General features: G+C 45.7%; 1 protein-coding gene across 2 annotated transcripts in view; it reads left to right on the top strand.

Annotated features, from left to right (window-relative positions):
• The window catches only part of C14H16orf70 (chromosome 14 C16orf70 homolog), a 64,312-nt gene that overhangs the window by 15,604 nt on the left and 24,591 nt on the right, over positions 1-24,117 (top strand). For both annotated transcript variants that reach the window (XM_032230773.1, XM_032230774.1), the window contains exons 3-6: positions 1,840-1,922; positions 9,003-9,086; positions 18,714-18,757; positions 19,861-19,940. In XM_032230773.1, the coding sequence (XP_032086664.1) occupies positions 1,840-1,922; positions 9,003-9,086; positions 18,714-18,757; positions 19,861-19,940 (291 nt within the window). The remainder of the gene's footprint in view (positions 1-1,839; positions 1,923-9,002; positions 9,087-18,713; positions 18,758-19,860; positions 19,941-24,117) is intronic.

The following is a 24,117-nucleotide window of genomic DNA, read 5'->3' as shown; positions in this document are numbered from 1 at the left end:
AGGATGGTGTGCTTGAATCTTAGGCTTGTCAGCTGCTGACCACAACAGAGTAAAAAAGCAAAACTTTGGAAGAGTCCTACATCCAGATCGCAGTCCAAAAGAAATAGAGAGGGCAGTTGTTGTTTTTTTACTTGCTTATTCATTATTTATTTAAAACACGGCTATCCAACCTTGGCAAAATGTCTGTGGAGCTTCTCAGTCATCCAGATCGTGTTTGTCGTGTTTCTCAGTCATCCAGATTGTGTTTTCAAAAGGCAACTGGACTTTGTTTTGGCTTGAAGAAGTTTTGCTTCTCATCCAAGAAGCTTCTTCAGTTCTGACTGCATGGTGAAGAATGGAAGAACTGAAGAAGCTTCTTGGATTAGAAGCGAAACTTCTCCAAGGGGAGGGGGGGAAAGCCCAGCTACCTTTTGAAAAAGCACCTTTGGGACAAGCTTGGCAACTTTAAGATGTGTGGACTTCAACTCCCAGAATTTCCCCAGCATGGCTTCTGTTGCTGGTGAAAACAAATTTGTCTAGCAGCGTATAGATAATCTAGTAGTTGTAGAGTTGGAATAATAAAGATAACCCTGTTGAGCAATTAAAGTTTCATGGAATATAGCAGATACAAAACCACAGCATAATCTGCCAGATTTAACTATGTGTTGAAATGTTCCTGGAAGGCCTTGAGTTATGATGAAGATATTCAATTTTGTCAGTCGGTTTAATAAATGCACATTTGGGCAAAATGCAGCTTTGACTTCAAATGCTTTAAAGCAGGCAGAGAAAACTTCCCTTACTCCCAGGTTTTGAGAGCATGTTGTGGGAGCTTTCACAAAATGGCTTCCATGGCCACTCCCTTTTCTGAGGGGCTCTAATGCAGGTGGGCCTCGCCTTATGACTACATTTGAGCCCAAAATTTCCATTGCTAAGCAAGGTAATTGTTGTCTCCCATTTTATGACTTTTCTTGCCTCAGCTATTACGGGAACCCCTGCCATTGTTAAGTTAGTAACGTGGTTGTTAAGTGAATCAGGCTTCTCCACTGACTTTGCTTATGAAAAGATGACCCCGGGACACAGCAACCGTCATAAATATGAGCCAGTTGCCAAGTGGCTGAATTTTGATCACGTGACCGTGGGGATATGGCAACTGTCGTAAGTGTGAAAAATGGTCAAAAGTCACTTATTTTCAGTGCCGTTGTCACTTCAAACAGCCATTAAACCAATGGTTGTAAGTCAATTGCGCCTGTATACAATTTCCAAGTACGTCTACTGGCTCAAAAGCCTTTTCAGCCTCTGGACTCAGAAATCCTCTTAGCCAGGAGTCTGCAATCTTCGGCAGCTTTAAGACTTGTGGACTTCAACTCCCAGAATTCCCCAGCCAACCTGGGGAATTCTGGGAGTTGGAAGTCCACAAGTCTTAAAGCTGTCAAGTTTGGCGACCCCTGCTCTTAGCAGACCAAAATTAAGGCTGCCGCCAAAGAGAGAAACAAAATATACACGGTGTTCTTAACTTGAATACTTCATCAATGGAAGGAATGTTTACATTGCAGTTCTTCTTTCTTTTTCTTTTAAGTTGGACAATTTCAGTTCGCTGGTTTTGTCCTGCTTAAGAGAAATGTTCCTGATTTTATGGCTCGCTGCTGTTTTGAAAACACAGGTGACTTTTCCTGATTTTTGATGTGGAGCTTGAGTTTACTCACTGCGTTGAAATGCTTGTGTGGGACAACTGGTTCTTCCCCAGGGAACAAATATTGCTCCACAGGTACTCTGCTGAGCCAACACCTTCACATCAGCCTCATTAAAGCAGGACTAATTTTCTGACTCTGTTTTCCTTTTATTTTATTTTTCCCCCTCCAGGAATGCCGCTGGCTCAGGCTGTAGCAATAGTTCAGAAACACTGCCGTATCATAAAAAATATCCAGGTTCTCTACAGTGAACAAGTAAGTTTGGCGAGGAAGGTATCTCTATGTTGCATGATGTTATTGTGTGTCTTTGTGTTGGTCCATATAATGTCTAAACATTTTTGGCTGTTGCTACATCCTGATGAATGTGGTTTTTAAACAACACAGTGGCTTTCACGTAGTGTCAGGTGTACATAAGTGCAAGTATCATTAGTTTTATTCAAGAGTATTTTTTTGACCATCTCATGCCATGCCGCTCCAAGGGACTTGTGACATATTTAGCTTCTTACCACCAGAAAATGTATTGGATTCAGGAAGCGGAATTGAATCAGTTTCTTTGATTTGTGTCATTGATTTCTTTTGGAAATGAGAGAGTTTTGCACACCTCAAAACAATTTAGTATTTCAGTTGCATCCAATCCCTGAATTTTCCAGCTAGATCTCTGAAACAGATTGTTAACCAACAAGATGGTTAAACTTTTTGGATGGGGGAAAAAGACATTTAACAGCTTCAGAGAATCCCTTGTTCAAGAGATTATGATGGATTTTCACAGATACTGATCTAACTTATATTTACTGTTGCTCCAGGGATCGAATCTAATCAAAACCAATTCATTCTCCTGTAAAAGCAGGAGAAATAAAAGCAGAATTTAAGACATATTGACGCTTTAAAGAAATAACTGTTCATACATGATTAAAATCTCATTCTAGTTGCTGCGAGCCTTTTTTTCAGATTCACACTTCGCAATCTAATATCACAATGCTTCCATTCATCCAGACTGAAATGTGCTTTTGTTTTGCACTCAGTTATAGTTTTGTAAGGAAAGGAGGGGAGGATTTTAAAAAGAAAAACCTAGGAATCACTGATTTTCTTGTGATACGGATTTTGCTTCTCGGAAAGAAAGAAACTGAAAAGAGCTTATATTCTTAGCCATAGATAGTCATAATTTTTGTCAGGGCTTAGTATCTGGCTGATTTTGTTTTCAGATACATACAGTTATTAACATGCCTTTTGTAACTTTATATATTTATATATATAAAATAGCAGGAAACCATTTTGTGTTGCATTCCGGGAGTTGAAAGTGCACAAGTCTTACAGCTGTCAAATTTGGAGACCCCTGCTCTTAGCAGACCAAAATTAAGGCTGCCACCAAAGAGAAAAACAAAATATACGCCGTGTTCTTAACTCGAATTCTTCATCAGTGGAAGGAATGTTTACATTGCAGTTCCTAGAGATGTCTAAAGATGTAATCTTTCTTTTCTTTCTTTCCTTCTTTCCTCCCTCCTTTCTTTCTTTCTTTCTTTCCTTCTTTCTTTCTTTCCTTCCTTCCTCCCTCCCTTCTTTCTTTTTCTTTCTTTCTTTCTTTCTTTCTTTCAGTCAGACAATTTTAGTTCACTGGTTTTGTCCGGCTTAAGAAAAATGTTCAAATCCCAGTAAGGGTATGGCTAGCTGATGAGAGCTAAATAGCTTGAAAAATAGATGTATACTAGTCTCCCTTTATTTATCAGCACAAATTATATATATATATATATATATATATATATATATATATATATATATATATATATATGTGTGTGTGTGTGTGTGTGTGTGTGTGTGTGTGTGTGTGTGTGTGTGTGTGTGTGTATATATATATATATATATATATAATTTTTTTCTCTCTTCATCAATATTATTCTCCTTTATTCCACTTCACACAGATAGCTGTTTAATCAACAATGTCTATCCATAACTGTTAATGTGAAAAACTCATAAGGACATTTGTCACGCATCTCCAGTTTGCTTCATGGGAGAATTCTGCAAATGTCTCCCCTTTGCTCGGCTACCTATAAATCTGACTGTGACCTAGTCTGCAGCCAGATAAGAGCATAGCCCTGGTTCAGAGGTGTCAAACTCAAGGCCCGGAGCCAGATCCAGCCCATGAGGTGCTTAGATCTGGCCTGTACCCCCCTCCCCCCCGCAAGCAGCAAAGGACCAACCCATAGTGCGTCTGCCAGCAAAAGTCGCAGCTGAAAATGGTGCTCACGGGGGGACACAGTCAACCCGCCCCCAAGCTCCATTTTCATTGGTAGAGGGTTTCAGGAAGCCACGGCAGCCAAAAACAGAGCTTGGGAGCCTGTTTCGTCAGCAGTGCGCTCGGGCTACCACAGGTGCCCCCCCCCCTCCGACATGAGTGACATCGAGCTGGTCACGCCAACCCTGGTAACACCCACCTTGGCCCCCCAAGGTCAAACACAACCCTGTTGCGGCCCTCAATGAAATCAATTTTGACACCCCTGCCTTAGTGCCTCTTATTTTACTGTTGCTTAGACTACGGCTCTTTGTCCTACCTCTGATTATTATTCCTTTCTCCTTTTTCCTATTGGGCAAATGATATAACTGAGACCCTGAAATCATTCAGAGGGCAGGACAAGAATTAAGCTTATTAAAGACAGATCCAACACAGAACTGAGAGATTTCCAGACAGTGTGAACAGGTTGTGGCTACTCCATCACTGGAGGGTTTCAAAAATAGTATCAGGCCTGGTTTAATATCAGCCCTGCCCCAACTTGGTCTTCTAGGAAAGGAAGACTCCCGACTCCCTGTGTATTGAAAAGAATACTGTCAGGCGTGCCTCCATCAATGAAAGTAAAGAAAGAAAACTCCCAACTCCATTGTTCGTGGAATTAAAATACTTTTACTGGTTATGAAAAGATAGCGAAAGTAAAGCAAGATCTGAGCCAGAAAGGCGCGAAGAAGTACATATCAAATGATAACCCAGCCCCCTCCCTCCAACAACCCTACCCCAGTGTCCAATCTGCAACTCCCAAAGGTGTCATGTGGGTTGCATCTCCAAAAGGCTTCATCATGTTGGTATGCAGGACGGTTGGCCTTGACCAGGCCCAAACACCGGCCACTAGCATGCACAGAAGAAGGTGAGAAGAAAACTCCCTTTTCCATATCACCTCCTGTATCATTTATTCCCATCCCAAATACCATGCCCCCTCCCTCCCCGTTTCTATGGCAGCCGATAGCAAGTAAGCAAAGCAGAGGCTGACAAATACTTTTACGAAAAGCCAAATGGTTACAGTAGATCAAAGCCAGAACTGAGGTTTTGCGTGCGAAAGCTTCCCCGTTAACTTCCTCTTTCTCGTTCTGCTCCTCTGCTATCTCCCATTTGTCCAGGCACATTCAAAGAAATTGTTTTGGTAACTGTCCTTGTAAAAGCAGACTAGATCCTGAGCCCTTATATTCCATTCCCCAAACCCAAGACCTTGGGATGTTGAGTTGATGCCTCGGGAAGGCACTAAGTTTAGTTTCAGTTTCCCCAGTTCCTTCTCCTGTAGTTTATGGCGTGCTGACATCTAGCGAACCACGGCTGAAGCGAAGGATGACAGTTCTGACGAATACACTGGACAACCACTTGATTGGGATGGTATCGCTCCCATCGCATGCCAAACGCAGAGGGAACGCAGGGGGGTCATGTACGGGAGTGCCCACACCCATAATGCTATGCGCGTGACCACCCCTGCATGCATGTGCCCGAGACCCCCGTTCTCTCCCCCCCCTCTTTTGGTGAGCAATGGATCTGTTTTTCGCCCTCCCGGGCTCCAGAGGCCTTCTAGGAGCCTAGGGAGGGTGAAAACAGCCTCCTCACCCCCTCGGTGGCCCTCTGGAGGCTTCAGGAAGCTTCCCTGAAGCCTCCGGAGCGCAAAAAACAGCCCTGCAGGCAAACTGGAAGTTCGCGAACAGATTTCCAGTTTGCCCATAGGGCCGTTTTCCGCCCTCCAGAGGCTTCAGAGGACGAAAAACGGACTTAAAAGAAGGCCAAAGTTAGCTGGCCAGCGGGCGTATGCGCACTGGAGCTGACAGGGCAACACCTCACATGCCCTAACAAATGGCTCTGTGTGCCACAGGTTCGCCATCACGGGTATAAGACCTCCTGCCTTAAGCAGTGGGTTGGACTAGAAGACCTCCGAGGTCCTTTCCAGCCCTGTGATTCTATGTTCCGTGTCACCCCAAGATTATTCTCCCATGCCATCACAGCCCTGATGCTGCACCCTGCCCTGCCTTGATCTAAGTCCATGTCATGGGGATTCTTGCTTCACCCTTTGTAAATAATAGCAACATGTTGTTTATACAGTTTGATTAGACGTTTCTATAGCTGTTCTAACAAGCACTTCAATATTTGCCTTCCTTGGTATTCCTGCATTGGCTTGTTTGTCTACCGGGCCAACTTTAAGATTTGTGGACGTCAATTCCCAGAATTCCCCAGCCGGTGTGTTCACTGAGGAATTCTGGGAGTTGAAGTCCACGTATCTTAAAGTTGACTAGGTTGACAAACATTGCTCTTTGGGATAGAAAGCTGTTCTGCTTTGCTTTTGAGAAAGGAGAACGTAGCTCTGTTTTAATCGTGCTCTATTTTACGAGGTTTGGGAGACTATAAATTAAATAAAAATTAATCTTCTCTATATATATAAAAACAGGTTTGTGTGTGTGTGTGTGTGTGTGTTCCAGCATAACTCTGGAATGCCTCGAGCAATTTCAACCAAATTTGAAATTCAGACAGATGACTTACTCTCTGGAGAAAAATATTGTGGGGGTAAAACACCCCTAACACCCCTCAGGGTGTGTGTTCTGTTAAGATACAGCCTGTTGTGCCCTAAAATAGCTTCTACTGTACTGCCATACAATGGCTTCTATTGTGCAGCGCCGTGGAGTTGCCATGGTAACGGCTTCACAGTATTCCATAAGGGGGCTCCCTCTGGTAAGGGGGAAAATCCAACATTAGAAATTACTTTTGGTCTGGACATTTTCCCCCTATAAATCAATACCTGGGCAACGCCGGATTATCAACTAGTAAAAAATAAATAGAAGAGTGCTTAAGGCTTCCATAGAGCCAGTTGTATTTTCAAGTATCTGAACAGCATCTTCCAGAAGCTACTGCTTGCGCTGCTCAGGAAATGTGTTCTAAATTTTGAAATTTCCTGAGTAGCATCAGCAGTAGCTTCTGGAAGACGCTGTTCAGATGTTTGAAAATACAAATGGTTCTATCCAAGCAAATCCTTCAGTGTGGGAAAGAAGACATTTTAAGTCCAAAGTCTCTAGGCACATTTGAATTCCTTGCTAATTCTTTTAAGCTTAGCTTTTCTCTGTTGAGTGGGTCAAAGGCCATTGCATTGAAATAAAATATAGTCTAAAGCAGCTGGCTTCTGGAAATGAGCTTAGGAATCTGCCTGCAACCAGCTGAGCAATTCTTAACTCCTCCTTGTGAGGAACACAAGTTTCTTCAAAGCGATAGATGGAATGGGGAACTACAAGGTACACCAAATCTATTACTCACTCTTTCAGATTGCCCAAGAGTTGTAGGGAGGGATTCCAGAGATGGGAGTTAATGTATCTTTGGAGTCATGAGTGATTGACTGTTTTTGACAAGCATGTATCTGGATTTAATCCTTTGAGGACAGGTAGTCCTTGACTCACAACCATTAATTTAGTGGCCTTTCGAAGTTACAACAGGACTGAAGAAGAGTGACTTGTAGCAAGGAAGGAAAACAGCAATAGCCCTTAGACTTATATACCGCTTCACAGTGCTTTACAGCCCTCTCTAAGCGGTTTACAGAGTCATCCTATTTGTCCCCAACCATCTGGATCTTCATTTTACTGACCTCAGGAGGATCGATGGCTGAGCTAACCTTGAGTTGGTCAGGAGTGAACTGCTGGTGGTGGGCAGAGTTTGCCTGCAGTACTACATTCTAACCACTGTGCCTCATGGATGGATGGATGGATGGATGGATAGATGGATGGATGGATGGATGGGAAGGAAGGAAGGAAAATAGCAATAGCACAGACTTATATACCACTTCACATGCTTTACAGTCCTCTCTTAGTGGTTTATAGAGTCAGCCTATTGCCCCCAACAATCTGGGTCCTCAGTTTACCCACCTCGGAAGGGTGGAAGGCTGAGTCAACCTTGAGTTGGTCAGGATCGAACTTCTGGCAGTGGGCAGAGTCAGCCTGCAATACTGGATGGATGGATGGATGGATGGATGGATGGAAGGAAGGAAGGAAGGAAGGAAGGAAGGAAAATAGCAATAGCACAGACTTATACGCCGCTTTACAGCCCTCTAAGCCGTTTACAGAGTCAGTCTCTTGCCCCTCTGAGTTCTCATTTTACCCACCTCAGAAGGGTGTTCTGATTTTCAAGCAATTGACATCCCTGTGTCAATCCTCCATTCCTCAATCTGTTGCCTTCGGAAGCTGAGAAGGAGTTTGATAAAATAATCCCCTCTTGTTCTAATTGGCCACGGAACAGCAGGGACCGTTTATTAACCCTAATAATAAGAATTGAGGGGGGGGGGTCCTTGGTGCTCTCTGAGTTTGCTCCTTTTCTTGCAGACGTTTCATTACTCAACTAGTTACCATCATCAGTGCTAGAAGAGAGGGGTGCTTACAGAGGGGAGGGGAAGGGAGGAGGAAGAAGAAGAGGAAGACTGTGGGGCCCTTGGTGCTCTCTGAGTTTGCTTGTTTTCTTGCAGACGTTTCCTTACCCAAACTAAGTAACACCATCAATAATACTGATGTTGTTAGCTAGTTTGGGTAATTAACATCTGCAAGAAAATAACCAAGCTCAGAGAGCACCAAGGACCCCTTCAGGACAACCCTGAGCTGCAAATATTCTCCTTTATTAATAATAAGAATGGATTTTAAAATCTGAAACAAGAATCACTAAGTTGATGTGAAGGAGCAGAATTCTAGGTTTTTTTTTTAATTTCTCAAAGGCAAGGTTGCAGTTGGGCTGAACCGTGTCTTTCTCTGGTGGTGCATTTTGGTTGTTCCTTCTCAGCCAGGAACACAAGATTTGGCTGCTATTCCAGTGAAAGCAGATTTTAAATGTAATCTGAGCCTTGCCTGTTGCCTCTATATTTCATTTCAATAATACGAGGAAAAGGAACTTGACAGCCGCAGTTTTGCGCCTGGCTGTTTTCTGGCAGCCTCCAGCAAACATGCAGCCTTTCCTGGTGCCAATGGAGGGAAATTGTGGCCACGGTTCTTTCTTTTGGCTTTCGGAGAAACCGGAGGCTCCAGGAATTGTCCACCAGCAACTCACAAAACGATTCTCTTTCATTTGTTTTCCAGTCTCCTCTCAGCCATGACCTCATCCTTAACCTGACTCAGGACGGAATCAAACTGCTCTTTGATGCTTTCAATCAAAGGCTGAAGGTAAGCGCACGCCCAGATGTTATAATTCTCTCTACCCAAGGAGCCCCAGGCACGTTGGCAGTGTCGGTTATCGCAAAAAACGACACCGTGTTGGGAGCCACAACTAGGTCTCCATGACTACCACTTCTCCCTAGTATTTACATCTTGTGTGTTAACCGGGCGGGCTGGTGGCTGCGGCACTGATGTTGATAGGGATGCTTTTGTTGGTCTTGATTTAATGCCTTGATTTTGGATCCCTCTACGACAGCGAGGGCTAACCTTTTTGTTACCGAGTGTCCAAAGCACACAATCACAAAATGCAATGCGGGCGCCCCCCCTTCGGCATGGGTCCCGCCCCCTCCCCAAAAGGGGGAGCTTTTGAAGTAAGCCATTGGTGAAGTCACTCTCTCCAGTGGCATTTGGGCAGCATGTGGTTTATCACATGTGAATCATAGTTTATACAGGGCGGCGGGGGGAAATGCTCTGAAGTCTCCTACCCGTTTGCTTCGCGTGCATGTGCATTGCAGGCACTAAGAAGCCTTTTCTGAGTCTGCAAAGGTAAGTAGAACAGCGTGTGTGTGTATGTGGAAACAGCTGTGCTGCATGATTTAAATTCGCCATAAAGCAGGATTTCCTGCTTCCTAGCGAATATAAATCACTCGGCACAGCTGATTGTCGGAACTTTTAAAAAAAACTTTTTTTATTGAAAATTTTAGAAAAAAAAACCTTTACAAATGTTTACCTCCCCCCTCCCCTCCCCACCTGAACCCCCCCCAACCTTCCCCCGCCCCCTGACTTCCCAGAACCAATACAGGGTATAAATCTTTAACAAAGATGTTCTAAAATAAACTTAAAGAAAGTTAGTATCATCTTTCATTTGAACTTTAACTCCTCTTTGCTAGGAACTCTAAACAGATTATATCATTCCTTGTTTCTTCAATCATAAACTATCTGGAATTTCTTAGTCCCATATTTATTTTGAGTATAGTCAATCCATCTTCTCCACTCTAGTTTATATCTCTCATTTGAGTGATCCTTGAGATATGCTGATATTTTAGGCATCTCTACTAAGTTTGTTACTTTTAATGTCTATTCCTGAATAATAGGCAAGTCTTCCTTCTTCCAGTATTGCGCCACCAACAGTCTTGCTGCCATTATTAAATACAAAATCAAGTTAGTCTCTATAACTGTACAATCAGTAATTATACCTAACAAGAATAACTGAGGGGTAAACTTTATCCTTTTTTTAAGAACATTTTGCATAATCCACCATATTTTTATCCAAAATGCTTTTACCTTTTTACAAGTCCACCATATATGATAATATGTAGCATCGAGACAATCACATCTCCAGCATTTAGGTTATAAATTCAGATACATACAGGCCAGTTTTTTAGGATCTAAATGCCATCTATAAAACATCTTGTAAAAGTTTTCTCTCAAATTCTGGGCTTGTGTAAATTTTACATTTCTTACCCATATCTTTTCCCATGTATCCAACATTATTGGTTCTTCAAAATTTTGTGCCCACTTTATCATATAGTCTTTAACTAATTCTGTTTCCGAATCCATTTCTGTTAATACATTATATAGTCTCTTTATATGCATTTGATTTTGATCCCTAATTTGTTTTAGTAAATTATCCTCATTTTGCATAAAACCAATTTTTTGATCTTTTTTCCATCTGGCCTGTACCGTATTTTCACCCATATAACCCGCGGGTTATATGCGTTTTTTACATGCACAGCGCCCCCCTGCGGGTTATATGCGTGGGCGGGGTATACGCAAAATATTTTACACAGATTAACTACCGGTAAAGGGAGAGCTTGGGACCACCACTTTCCTCGCGGCAGTGGGCTGGCTCGGCGGCTCGGGCTCCTTTTCTCCCTTTTCCTGCTTGGGTTTCGGGACGCCTTCGTGAAAACCCCACCCCTGGCTATGGGCGAAGTGACCAGGAAGAAGCAGGAGGTGGGAGGAAGCCCGGATTCTGCAGCCCCTCGCCTTCTCTGGGCTTGGAAGTCCGGCAGGAAGGGAAGGGGAGCAGGCGGCGGTGCGGCTTCTTCTTCTGCTTTGCTCTGTGAAAGGGCTTCACTGCCGAAGCATTTTGGTTTAAAAAAAAAACACAGCTGAGATCGGGGGGGGGGGGGCGCGCTAAAGAAACGGAGGAGGAAGCCTGCTCACGCGGGGGGGGGGGGGGGGAGTTGGAGGAACGCAGAAGGGAAACAGCTGAGATCGGTGGGGGCTAAAGAAACGGAGGAGGAAGCCTGCTTTTCTCCCTTTTCCTGCTTGGGTTTCGGGACGCCTTCGTGAAAACCCCACCCCTGGCTCTGGGCGAAGTGACCAGGAAGAAGCAGGAGGTGAGAGGAAGCCCAGATTCTGCAGCCCCTCGCCTTCTCTGGGCTTGGAAGCAGGAAGGGAAGGGGAGGAGGCGGCGGCGCGGCTGTGGCTCCGTTTTCACACACACACACACACACCCCTCCCTTCTTCTGCTTTGCTCTGTGAAAGGGCTTCACTGCCGAAGCATTTTGGTTTTAAAAAAAACATCGTCCCTTTCTCTCTCCAGTTAACAGGGCCAACCCAAGTGGTGCATTTTATCTGGGAGACGACACACACACACACACACACACACACACACACGACACGTGCGGCAGGAGGAGCGGCGTCCTCCGCGCTCTCGGCTGCCACAAACGCCACGCAACCAGGGAATCTCCTTTTGGGGGGGGGCAAAGCAGGGCAGTTTCTCGCCGTTCTGCGAAGCTGGGAAAGGATGCGGGAGTTTCCTTCTTCTTCCTGCCCCCCTCCGTCTCCCCGCTGCCACCTTTCAGTCTCCCCAGCCTCGTCCGGGAGAAGCGGCTTGGTGGCGTCTTCCTTTCGTACCCCGGTGCGCCTCCCTCGCCACCGCAAGTCGCCTTTTGCCCCCCCCCCCCACCCAAATAATAATACTAAATAAGCAGGTGCGCCGCTTGGGCTGGCTTGGCTTCTCGGTTAGATAAGACCAGCCGGTGCCCCCCCTTTTTTTTGCCGGTTTATTTCGTCGTCATCCGCCAACCCCAGAAATCCGTGCAGTTCGAAAGCTGAGCGAGGCGAACGACCCCGGCGAGGGTAGCAGTAGCGTCTGAAGAAGAAGCCTCCCCTTCGCAAAGGCTCTTCGGCTTCAGGCAGCCAGCGGCTTCACGAGAGGGAGAAATCCGTTGTTATTTTTTTGCTCCCTTCTGGCGAAGAGCCTCTCAGATACGGCGGTGCCTCCCGTGAGGAACGGTAGATGCTCTCTCGCCTGCCAGAAGGGAGCAAAAAAATAACAAAGGAGCAGAGAAAGCACCAGATTCCTCCCCCCTTCACGAGAGGGAGAAATCCGTTGTTATTTTTTTGCTCCCTTCTGGCGAAGAGCCTCTCAGATACGGCGGTGCCTCCCGTGAGGAACGGTAGATGCTCTCTCAGCGTCTGAAGAAGAAGCCTCCCCTTCGCAAAGGCTCTTCGGCTTCAGGCAGCCAGCGGCTTCACGAGAGGGAGAAATCCGTTGTTATTTTTTTGCTCCCTTCTGGCGAAGAGCCTCTCAGATACGGCGGTGCCTCCCGTGAGGAACGGTAGATGCTCTCTCAGCGTCTGAAGAAGAAGCCTCCCCTTCGCAAAGGCTCTTCGGCTTCAGGCAGCCAGCGGCTTCACGAGAGGGAGAAATCCGTTGTTATTTTTTTGCTCCCTTCTGGCGAAGAGCCTCTCAGATACGGCGGTGCCTCCCGTGAGGAACGGTAGATGCTCTCTCAGCGTCTGAAGAAGAAGCCTCCCCTTCGCAAAGGCTCTTCGGCTTCAGGCAGCCAGCGGCTTCACGAGAGGGAGAAATCCGTTGTTATTTTTTTGCTCCCTTCTGGCAGGCGAGAGAGCATCTACCGTTCCTCACGGGAGGCACCGCCGTATCTGAGAGGCTCTTCGCCAGAAGGGAGCAAAAAAATAACAACGGATTTCTCCCTCTCGTGAAGCCGCTGGCTGCCTGAAGCCGAAGAGCCTTTGCGAAGGGGCGGCTTCTTCTTCAGACGCTACTGCTACCCTCGCCGGGGTCGTTCACCTCGCTCAGCTTTCGAACTGCACGGATTTCTGGGGTTGGCGGATGACGACGAAATAAACCAGCAAAAAAAAAGGGGGCACCGGCTGGTTTTATCTAACCGAGAAGCCAAGCCAGCCCAAGCGGCGCACCTGCTTATTTAGTATTATTATTTGGGGGGGGGGGGCAAAAGGCGACTTGCGGTGGCGAGGGAGGCGCACCGGGGTACGAAAGGAAGACGCCACCAAGCCGCTTCTCCCGGACGAGGCTGGGGAGACTGAAAGGTGGCAGCGGGGAGACGGAGGGGGGCAGGAAGAAGAAGGAAACTCCCGCATCCTTTCCCAGCTTCGCAGAACGGCGAGAAACTGCCCTGCTTTGCCCCCCCCCCCCAAAAGGAGATTGGGACACGACACATGCGGCAGGAGGAGCGGCCCTTTCTCTCTCCAGTTAACAGGGCCAACCCAATCCCGCGTCCTTCCTTCCCTCCCTTCAGAGCGAGGAAGTGGCAGCTCGTCCTCTCTTGGGACAACTTGCGAAAAACTGGAGGGAGGGAGCGAAAAAAGAAGCCAGAAACGGATATTTTCTCCCTCTCGTGAAGGGGGGGGGGATCTGGTGCTTTCTCCGCTCGGCGACTAAGAGCCTCTCAGATACGGCGGGGCTCGAAGTGCCTCCCGTGAGGAACGGTAGATGCTCTCTCGCCTGCCAGAAGGGAGCAAAAAAAGAAGCCAGAAACGGATTTCTCCCTCTCGTGAGCCTGCTCAAGCGGGGGGGGGGGGGGAGTTGGAGGAAGGGGAATATCTTCCCGATTCCCCCATCTCCTCGCCCGTAGAACTGAAACGAGAGCTGCCCAAATATCTCCCGGCCCTTCAGGGCTGCCGTAGCGTGGAAGAATATACCGCACTCCTTCACTTCAGAGCGGGGCTAGGAGAGCTTTTCCTCCCACGGAGTTCAATAAAATAAAATAAGGTAGATGGAAGGGAGGGAGGAAGGGTCCCTCCCTCTTACTTTCTGCCCTCCTCACGGGAGGCACCGCCGTATCTGAGAGGCTCTTCGCCAGAAGGGAGCAAAAAAATAACAACGGATTTCTCCCTCTCGTGAAGCCGCTGGCTGCCTGAAGCCGAAGAGCCTTTGCGAAGGGGAGGCTTCTTCTTCAGACGCTGAGAGAGCATCTACCGTTCCTCACGGGAGGCACCGCCGTATCTGAGAGGCTCTTCGCCAGAAGGGAGCAAAAAAATAACAACGGATTTCTCCCTCTCGTGAAGCCGCTGGCTGCCTGAAGCCGAAGAGCCTTTGCGAAGGGGAGGCTTCTTCTTCAGACGCTGAGAGAGCATCTACCGTTCCTCACGGGAGGCACCGCCGTATCTGAGAGGCTCTTCGCCAGAAGGGAGCAAAAAAATAACAACGGATTTCTCCCTCTCGTGAAGGGGGGAGGAATCTGGTGCTTTCTCTGCTCCTTTGTTATTTTTTTGCTCCCTTCTGGCAGGCGAGAGAGCATCTACCGTTCCTCACGGGAGGCACCGCCGTATCTGAGAGGCTCTTCGCCAGAAGGGAGCAAAAAAATAACAACGGATTTCTCCCTCTCGTGAAGCCGCTGGCTGCCTGAAGCCGAAGAGCCTTTGCGAAGGGGAGGCTTCTTCTTCAGACGCTACTGCTACCCTCGCCGGGGTCGTTCGCCTCGCTCAGCTTTCGAACTGCACGGATTTCTGGGGTTGGCGGATGACGACGAAATAAACCGGCAAAAAAAAGGGGGGGCACCGGCTGGTCTTATCTAACCGAGAAGCCAAGCCAGCCCAAGCGGCGCACCTGCTTATTTAGTATTATTATTTGGGTGGGGGGGGGGGGGCAAAAGGCGACTTGCGGTGGCGAGGGAGGCGCACCGGGGTACGAAAGGAAGACGCCACCAAGCCGCTTCTCCCGGACGAGGCTGGGGAGACTGAAAGGTGGCAGCGGGGAGACGGAGGGGGGCAGGAAGAAGAAGGAAACTCCCGCATCCTTTCCCAGCTTCGCAGAACGGCGAGAAACTGCCCTGCTTTGCCCCCCCCCAAAAGGAGATTCCCTGGTTGCGTGGCGTTTGTGGCAGCCGAGAGCGCGGAGGACGCCGCTCCTCCTGCCGCACGTGTCGTGTGTGTGTGTGTGTGTGTGTGTGTGTGTGTCGTCTCCCAGATAAAATGCACCACTTGGGTTGGCCCTGTTAACTGGAGAGAGAAAGGGACGATGTTTTTTTTTAAAACCAAAATGCTTCGGCAGTGAAGCCCTTTCACAGAGCAAAGCAGAAGAAGGGAGGTGTGTGTGTGTGTGTGTGTGAAAACGGAGCCACAGCCGCGCCCCCGCCTCCTCCCCTTCCCTTCCTGCCGTTTCTTTCCCCCCCCCCATCTCAGCTGTTCCTTCTCCCGTAATCGTCGCGGGTTATATGCGTGGGCGGGGTATACGGAAAATATTTTACACGATCCTGAAAACCTGCGGGTTATTCGCGTGGGCGGGTTATTTGCGTGGGCGGGTTATATGGGTGAAAATACGGTAATTGTCCATACTGAAACCATGTTTGAATTACCTTTTCCTCTTTTAGTACATTCAAGGGTTTTAATTGTAATACACCTCTTTCTAAGGTGAGAAGCTGTCTGTATGTAGTTACATCCTGTTTTTGTACTATATTTATGTTTTCTATTGCATGTCTAGGAATTGCCCACATAGGTATCTTGTCATTTAGTTTGTATTGATATTTTTTCCAGACCCGCAGTAGAGCATTCCTTAAAATATTACTTTTAAAATTCTTATCCACCTTTTTGTCATATAGCAAGTTAGCATGCCAACCATATACCAAATCATGCCCTTCGATATTAAGTATTCTATCATCTGTTAAGTTAATCCAGTCACTGATTACTGATAAAACTACTGCTTCATAATATAGTTTTAAATTTGGCAATTTCAAACTTCCTCTCTCACGTACAACTTGCATTATTTTTAGTTTTATTCTCGGCTTCTTCCCTGCCCATACAAATGTATTAATGCCCTTCTGCCATTCTAGCAAATTCACATCTTTAAAGTATTGGTATCATTTGAAAAAAAAAACCTTTTAAAGCATTTTTTCTATTACCGGTTTGGTAGTAAAAAAATAATAATGCTAAAAAAAGTTTTTAAAAAGTTCCGACAACCAGCTGTGCTGCTCAGTCATCGGACCTTTTTTTAAACTTTTTTTTAGCATTTTTAAAGTATACCAGTTCAACCAAACCGGTAGCATTTCACCCCTGATTCAGGGAAATGCAAACCCTGGTTGACCATGATATGCAAAGCAGCAGCTGAAAATCTATTTTTGAGACGGATGGGGTTCTTGATCACTTCTGTTGATGTTATATGTAAATGAAGATTCAATCATGCAGGCGAAAAGTACTAAAAAGGCTAACCCAGGGCAAAATCAAAATTTGTTCTGTTGACATTCTGCTCAGCTCTTCAGCTTTTTCTTTTTTTCCAGATCTATTTGAATTTGTTTCAACCATCTATGATAGTTACGTTCTTTCTTCGTTACACATCTTGCTATCAGCTGAATCCCTAAGTATTTTACTTTCTTTGTAGTCTGAATATTCTTTTCATTAACTCTTTTTTCTGCTTATCTATAATATATTTCTCCACTTCTCCGTATTCTTCTAATTTTTTTTATTACCGTATGTTTTGACATATAAGTCACACCAAGGTTTTGAAGAGGCAAATTAAAAAAAGTAAGTAGTTAGAGGAATAGAGAGGGAGAGAAAGAGAGAGAAATACAGTAGGTGGGTAGGGAGAGAGAGTAGTTAGGTAGGTAGGTAGGTAGGTAGATAAAGGAATAGAACGAGAGAGATAGAGAAATACAGTAAGTAGGTAGGGAGAGAGGGGGGTAGGTAGGTAGATAGGTAGGTAGGTAGGTAGGTAGGTAGAGGGATAGAGAGAGAAATAGAAAGATAGAGAGAGAAATACAGTAGATAGGTAGGGGGAGAGAGAGAGAGTAGGTAGGTTGGTAGGTAGAGGGATAGAGAGAGAAATAGAGAGAGTGTGAGAGAGAAATACAGTAGATAGATAGGGAAATACAGTAGATAGGTACAGAGAGAGTAGACAGGTACATAGGTAGATGGGGGGAGAGAAATACAGTAGATGGGGGGGAGAGAGAGTGAGTGAGTGAGTAGGTAGGTAGGTTGGTAGGTAGAGGGATAGAGTGAAGGAAAGTGTATGAGAGAGAGAAATACAGTAGGTAGATAGGGAGCGAGAGAGTAGGTAGGTAAGTAGATGTTTTCAGGTGTATTTATCCATGTGCTGGAGAAATAGCTGACAATCTGCAGCACCTAAGACTGGCACAGCACTTGATCAATCTAATTCTCATCAATCAGTTAAAGAGCTTTTCAAAAGGAAAAAAAAAGTTTTTGCACTCTGCAAACCTCCCAAAAATGGCCTGTTTTTCACAAAAATGGGCCCCTTGTTTTTTGTCAAAAAAAATTGCATGCATAGCCTTATGGAGGCTTATAGAGTTCTGCTGGAGGCTGGGGGAGGGGCAAAATACAGCCAGTTGTTTGCTCATTTCTGCCCTCCCCAGCCCCTAGAAGCTCTTTGAAAGCCTTCTACAGCATCTGCTTGGCCATTTTGGTGAAGGGGCGGGGCTTTGGGAGGCAAAAAAATGCTGCATTCGATGTATAAGATATCGCCTTAATCATGTTAATAAATCTCTCCCCCAAATCCACCTCTTTTAGTTGTGTTAGCATAAATTGCCAATTCACGTTATCAAATGCTTTCTGTGCATCTAAGAAGATCAACACCATTTGCTTCTCTGGATGTTCTTCATAATACTCCAAAAAGCTCTTCAGCTTTTTCTTGTGTTCCTCTACCACGGCTATGCTTTCGTTTCTTCTCTTTCATCTCCTCCTCTGCTTCTTTGCCATTCTGGCCCACCCTCTTCTCTTACTTTTTCTTACATCCTTCCTGCTTTCCATAACACACATTTCAGATCCATGGCTCTAGGCCAGTGATGATGGCTAACCTTTTTTGGATCATGTGCCAAAAGTTGGGGGAGTGCACAGGAGTTGTGCGCGGGCATGCGCACACCCATAATTCTATGCGCGCAACCCCAGTGTGCATGGACATGCGACTCCCCCCATGCACACATGACCAGTGTGACCCCTCCTCCCGTTTTTGGCGCTCTTTTCATCCTCCCCAGAGGTTTTCTAGGAGCCTGGGGAGGGCTAAAACAGCCTCACCCCCCCGGAGGCCCTCGGAGGCTTCAGGAGCTTCCCTGAAGGCTCCGGAGGGTGGAAAACAGTCCTACGGGCAACCTGGAAGTTCGCTGTCTGGGGAATTCTGGGAGTTGAAGTCCACATCTCTTCAAGGGACTGATGTTAAAGAAGCACATTCAAACCCAAAATAGAAGCAGGTAGAACTAAATATCCTTCTCTTCCTTTGTTTTATTCACATGTAATTGCACGTTTTTAAGTTTTGCTTTGACTAACATCCTTACAGAAGTTAAATATGCCCTACAATTCCAGGAGTCATTGATTAATTTTTCATAGTGTTTACAGTAGTATAGCCTTGTTGTCATTGTACAAAATAAAGACAACAAAATTAGTTACAGGTTTTTCTGTTTCTTTTTGTTTTAGGTGATTGAAGTTTACGACTTGACTAAAGTGAAGTTAAAGTACTGGTGAGTAGCTAGACGGGCTCTGCATTGGCCACAAAAAAGACTTATTAAGACATTTTCAACTCTGCAGCAGCTGAGTTGTCTATAGGAGGAGCGTGCCAGAAGAGAAAGGACAGTGGCTGCAATTATGCAACCAAATTCCTGCCTTTTTTATGTACATAGGAGTCTTTCTTGAAAGATATTTGAAGCGATGGAGAGAAAATTGGTTCTTAAATTTGTGATGAGAAACTTAGCAACAATGCATGTTCATTCTATGGACTATCTCTTCTAAACCCATTTTTTTTCTTTACAAATTTAAAACACTGATTGCAGAAGACAGGATGAAATTAAGAAAAAAAGGAACTGGGCTTGAAAAAGCATTCCGTTTCTCACCCCTTAAAGCAGTCATTGCAACCAAAGCATTTTGTACCTGGTGCGAAAGCGCATTAAACCTACTTTTGAGCCTTTTACCAAATGACCTCTGCCCTAGAATTTCACATCTGAGCAGATTTAGTTAGAAGCAGAGATAGAATAAGGCATTTAGATCACAAATAGCTTTGAGCGAGGTAGTTGGTCTCGGTTGCAAGTTTTCACACTGCAAAAAAAAAAATGAGAACATTCTAGTTTGTTAACTTGCGGAAATCAGGGAGGGAAAAGAAACAGTGAAAATAAAAAGATTTTGAAGCAGTTTATGAATGTGCGAGGGATGTGGTGGCTCAGTGGCTAAAACACTGAGCTTGTCAATCAGAAGGTTCGCAGTTCAGCGGTTTGAATCCCTAGTGCCCCGAAACGGAGTGAGCTCCCGTTACTTGTCCCAGCTTCTGCCATCCTAGCAGTTTGAAAACACGTAAAAATGCAAGTAGAAAAATAGGAACCACCTTTGGTGGGAAGGGAACAGCGTTCCGTGCGTCTTCGGCATTGAGTCATGCCGGCCACAAGATCATGGAGACATCTTCAGACAGCGCTGGCTCTTTGGCTTTGAAATGGAGATGAGCACCGCCCCCTAGAGTCAGGAACGACTAGCACATACATGTGAGGGGAAGCTTTACCTTTTTATGAATGTGTGGGTAGGTTTGTGTTTGACTAATTAGATTTTAACCAGTCTTTCTTTCTTTTACTTTTCCTAGTGGTGTTCATTTTAACTCTCAAGCTATTCCTCCTACCATTGAACAAATTGATCAGTCTTTTGGAGCCACTCATCCAGGAGGTGAGTTTTCAACATTTACAAAGAGGCAAATCTTGTTTGGCAGCTCATGTCCGGAAGAACCCTTTTGCCAGATTAGATTAGGTTAGATCAGATTAACAGAGTTGGAAGGGACCTTGTAGATCATCTAGTCCAACCCTCACCCAAGCAGGAGACCCTGCACCAGTGATGGCAGACCTTTTTGGCAACGAGTGCCCAAACTGGAACGCGTGTGCATGCACCGAAGTGCTGCAAACCCGAAGACCAGCTGGCCAGTGCGTGCATGCCTGTTTTTTGCTGTTTTTTGCCATTTTCAAGACGTTTTTGGTTTTTCCTCCGGAGCACTTAAAAACAGCCTGAAAAATGGCTGAAAACGGCCTGGAGAATGACCTCAAAAACAGCTTGTTTTGGGGGTGGTTTTGGCTGTTTTCAGGCCGTTTTCTGGCGCTCCGGCAGCCAACACGCATGTACATGCTAGAAACCAGAAGAGCAGCTGACGACGGCACGCTTGCCCACAGAGAGGGCCCATAGGTTTGCCATCAAGGCCCTGCACCATTTCCGACAAATGGCACTCCAAGAGAGTTCCTCCTTCCTTTTAATTTCAGATTCAGGTTGACAGGTTTACATACTTAGTCCTTAACTTATGACAGTTCATTTCATGACCTTTCAAAGATACAGTGTCAGTGAACAAAGTGAAATGATTACATCCCCCCCACATTGATTGCCACTGTCTTTCACACCTGCGACTGTTGCGCCATCTCTACAGTGACATGATCCAAATTCAGACACTCGCAACTGACTCATATTTATGACGGTCGCAATGTCCCGGGGTCATGGGGGTCCCCTTTTGTGGCCTTCTGACAAGCAAAATCCACGGGGAAGCCAGGTTCACATTAACGATCGTGTTCCTGATTTTAACAGCTGCCGTGATTCACTTAACAGCTGTGGCAAGAAAAGTCAGAATGGGGCAAAGCTCACTCAGGGACTGCCTCGATTAGCAACAAAGGTTTTGGGGCTCAGTTATGGTCGCCAGTCAAAGACTACCAGCATAGGTTGTCATTTGGAGAGTCTCTTGGTTTCTGCATAGGACAGGGATGGCTAATCTTTTGGTCGTTGCGTGCCTGCACCCGTAATGCAAAGCCTGTGCGACCTCCCCCTGTGCATGCATGCGTGACCCTCCTCCCCTCCCCACCGCGAGCCCATCCACGCATATGCACAACCACCCCTAACCCCCTTCGCTTCCCATTTTGGGCCTAGTAGGCCTCCCTGAAGCCTCCTGGGACCAGAAATGGGCCGCTGGGGGACCATGCCGCCTCCCCCTGCGCATGCGCACACTCATGCATCTCTTGCAGCCTACACATGCGCAACACAGACCCGAAAATCAGCTGGCTGGCGGGAGGCACGCGCGGTTGAGCTGAGCTAGGGAAACGGCTCGTGTGCCCGTAAAGGGCTCTGTGTGCCACCTGTGGCCCGCATGCCACAGGTGTAGGATGACTTTGGCTAGAAGCAAAGCATGTATGAAAGGAGCATAGAGATTACTTTGGAGAAGGTGCGTAGATTGGACCTAATTCTTTGAAGCAACGAATGGCTTATAGATCCCAGTGTCTGTTTTCACACCTCCTGCTAAACCCAAAACCAAATCAAAAGATTTGGTTGGCTTCATGCCACCTTCTCCAATTTGGTGGAGCTCTGGAATTGCTCAACCAACGTCGGTTGAGAAAATCCCAAGATGTCAGGAAGACATCAGACTGAAGAAGATTGGGATCCAGAACTAAGAAGATATTTTGTGACGATGAGGACAGTTAATCACTGGAACGACTCGCCTCCGGAAGGTGTGGGTGCTCCATAAGTTGTCAAGGATAGATCCAACCTAGAAGGAGAAATTTCCTGACAGTGAGAACAACTAATCTGTGAAGCGATTTAGCCACGGAAATAAATTCATCCCATCATATCAGCCCATCGAGTGAGGCCAGGTCAAGACACAGGCATGGCAGGGACCCTAGGACTAACTCCTTTATTGTTGTAGGATCTACACTACAGAATTTTGAGAGAACAATAAACCAGAAAAACAAATTGCCTTCAGAAATTGTGGGTGCTCCATTACTAGAGTCAGGGTTCCAAATAGCATCCAAAATTAAATCACAGTTCAAGGCAAAAGATTCCTCAAAAGTCCAATTTATTAAGAGAGCCATGTTGGCACATCTGGAAAAACCCAAATCTGAAAGCTTCCCGGTTTTCCCCACCCAGTTGAAAGTTAAAGATCTTGCCCCAATACCCACAAGTCCATCACATGCTCCAATCTTCCACTGCCACAAAGACAGATTCCTCCCATCCAGTTCCAGCCAGGTGCAGAGAGAAAGATGACCTTGATTTTCTAAGAAGAATGTTGTTATGGCTACATATCACCCAACTCCGTATAAATCCCCCTCCTATGTTTCCCACAATAGAAAGTAGACAGTAGAAAGTGTGACAGGCCTGAAGTCCAAAAGAAAAGATGGCTTGCAGGCATGACAACTAGAGGTTTTAAAGAAGAGATTGGACAGCCATTTGTCTGGAATGGTATAGGATCTTCTGCTTGGGCAGGGGGTTGAAGTAGAAGGCCTCCAAGGTCCCTTCCAATTCTATTGTCCCAAAGGTGCTTTTTTCAAGAGGCAATTGGACTTTCTGGTTTTTCCTCGAAGACATTTTGCTTTCATCCAAGAAGCTTCTTCAGCTCTGACTGGATGAATGAATCTTTCCATTCACCGCCATCCAGTCAGAGCTGAAGAAGCTTCTTGGATGAGAAGCGAAACTTCTTCAAAGAAAAAACAAGGAAGTCCAGTTGCCTCCTGAAAAAGCACCTTTGGGACCACCAGGACCTGGAGGACTGAGAATCTCGTTCCAATTCTATTATTCTGTGTTCTTTTCTGTACGTGTATCTCTCAAAACGTTTGAGTGACAGAGGAGAGAAAGTATGGCAGATACATATATCTAGTTCGTTGGGTTTCTTGTGCTATCCACCAGAATTGTGGGAAACCTTCAAAGAGATCCATGATGGGATGTCAAGGAGCAACATCCAAAACATTTGTATAAATCTGAGGAAAAAATGCAGCTATTTTAACAGTTGAAAAAGAGTTGCTGTAAAATATTTATTTTGAAGGGTTTGTTTGTTGTCCTTTTCTGAAAGATGTGGTGTAGCATTGGGTCTTTGATCTGATTTTATTCTTTCTGTGATGTTATAGCACAAATAGACAAGTTTAGAATATTAGAGTAGAATAGAGCTGGAAGGGACCTTGGAGGTCTTCTAGTCCAGCCCCCTGCTCAAGCAGGAGAACCTATACCCATCTCAGACAAGTGATTGTCCAGTCTCTTCTTAAAAACCTCCAGTGATGGAGCACCCACGATTTTTGGAGGCAACTTCTGTTCCACTGGTTAATTGTCCTCCCTGTTAGTAAATTTCTCCTTAATTCCAGGTTGCTTCTCTCCTTGATTAGTTCCCATCCATTCTTTCTTGCCCTGCCTTCTGGTGCTTTGGAGAATAATTTGACCCCCTCCTCTTTGTGGCAATCCCTCAAATACTGAAATACTGCTATCTTGTCACCCCTAATTCTTCTTTTATTTAGACTGCAGCCGTTTATTTTAAACTTTTATTATACGCCTCAAAATAGTGTAAATAAGTCATACCAGGAAAGCACCACGTTGCTTGGGAGGGAATTTGCACGGTGGTTGGTGTGTTGCAGGGTTTTCCTTTTCCTTGTCAGTAACATTTAATTGCTTAATTGCTTGTTTGTCTTAGTCATCAAGCTGAAGCTTCTACTAAAAGGTGAACCATCCAAATTACGCAATTACTAAATTTGTATACTGTTCTTTCCAATCAGTAACAGCGTAAATATCAAACTGATTATGCAAAAAAAAAGAAGAAGAAGTTCTAAACAAGATGCTGAGTTGTCAATCAGAAAGGTCGGCGGTTCGAATCCCTAACACCGCGTAACACAGTGAGCTCCCGTTACTTGTCCCAGCTTCTGCCAACCTAGCAGTTCGAAAGCATGTAAAAATACAAGTAGAAAAACAGGAACCACCTTTGGTGGGAAGGTAACAGCGTTTCGTGCGCTTTCGGTGTTTAGTCATGCCGGCCACATGACCACAGAGACGTCTTCGGGCAGCGCTGGCTCTTCGGCTTTGAAACGGAGATGAGCACCGCCCCCTAGAGTCAGGAATGACT

Source organism: Thamnophis elegans, chromosome 14 (genome assembly GCF_009769535.1).
Source record: "Thamnophis elegans isolate rThaEle1 chromosome 14, rThaEle1.pri, whole genome shotgun sequence".
In the NCBI taxonomy this organism is placed as follows: Eukaryota; Metazoa; Chordata; class Lepidosauria; order Squamata; family Colubridae; genus Thamnophis; species Thamnophis elegans.
Note: the sequence above shows the minus strand (reverse complement) of the source record. Positions and strands in the feature narration are given on the sequence as shown.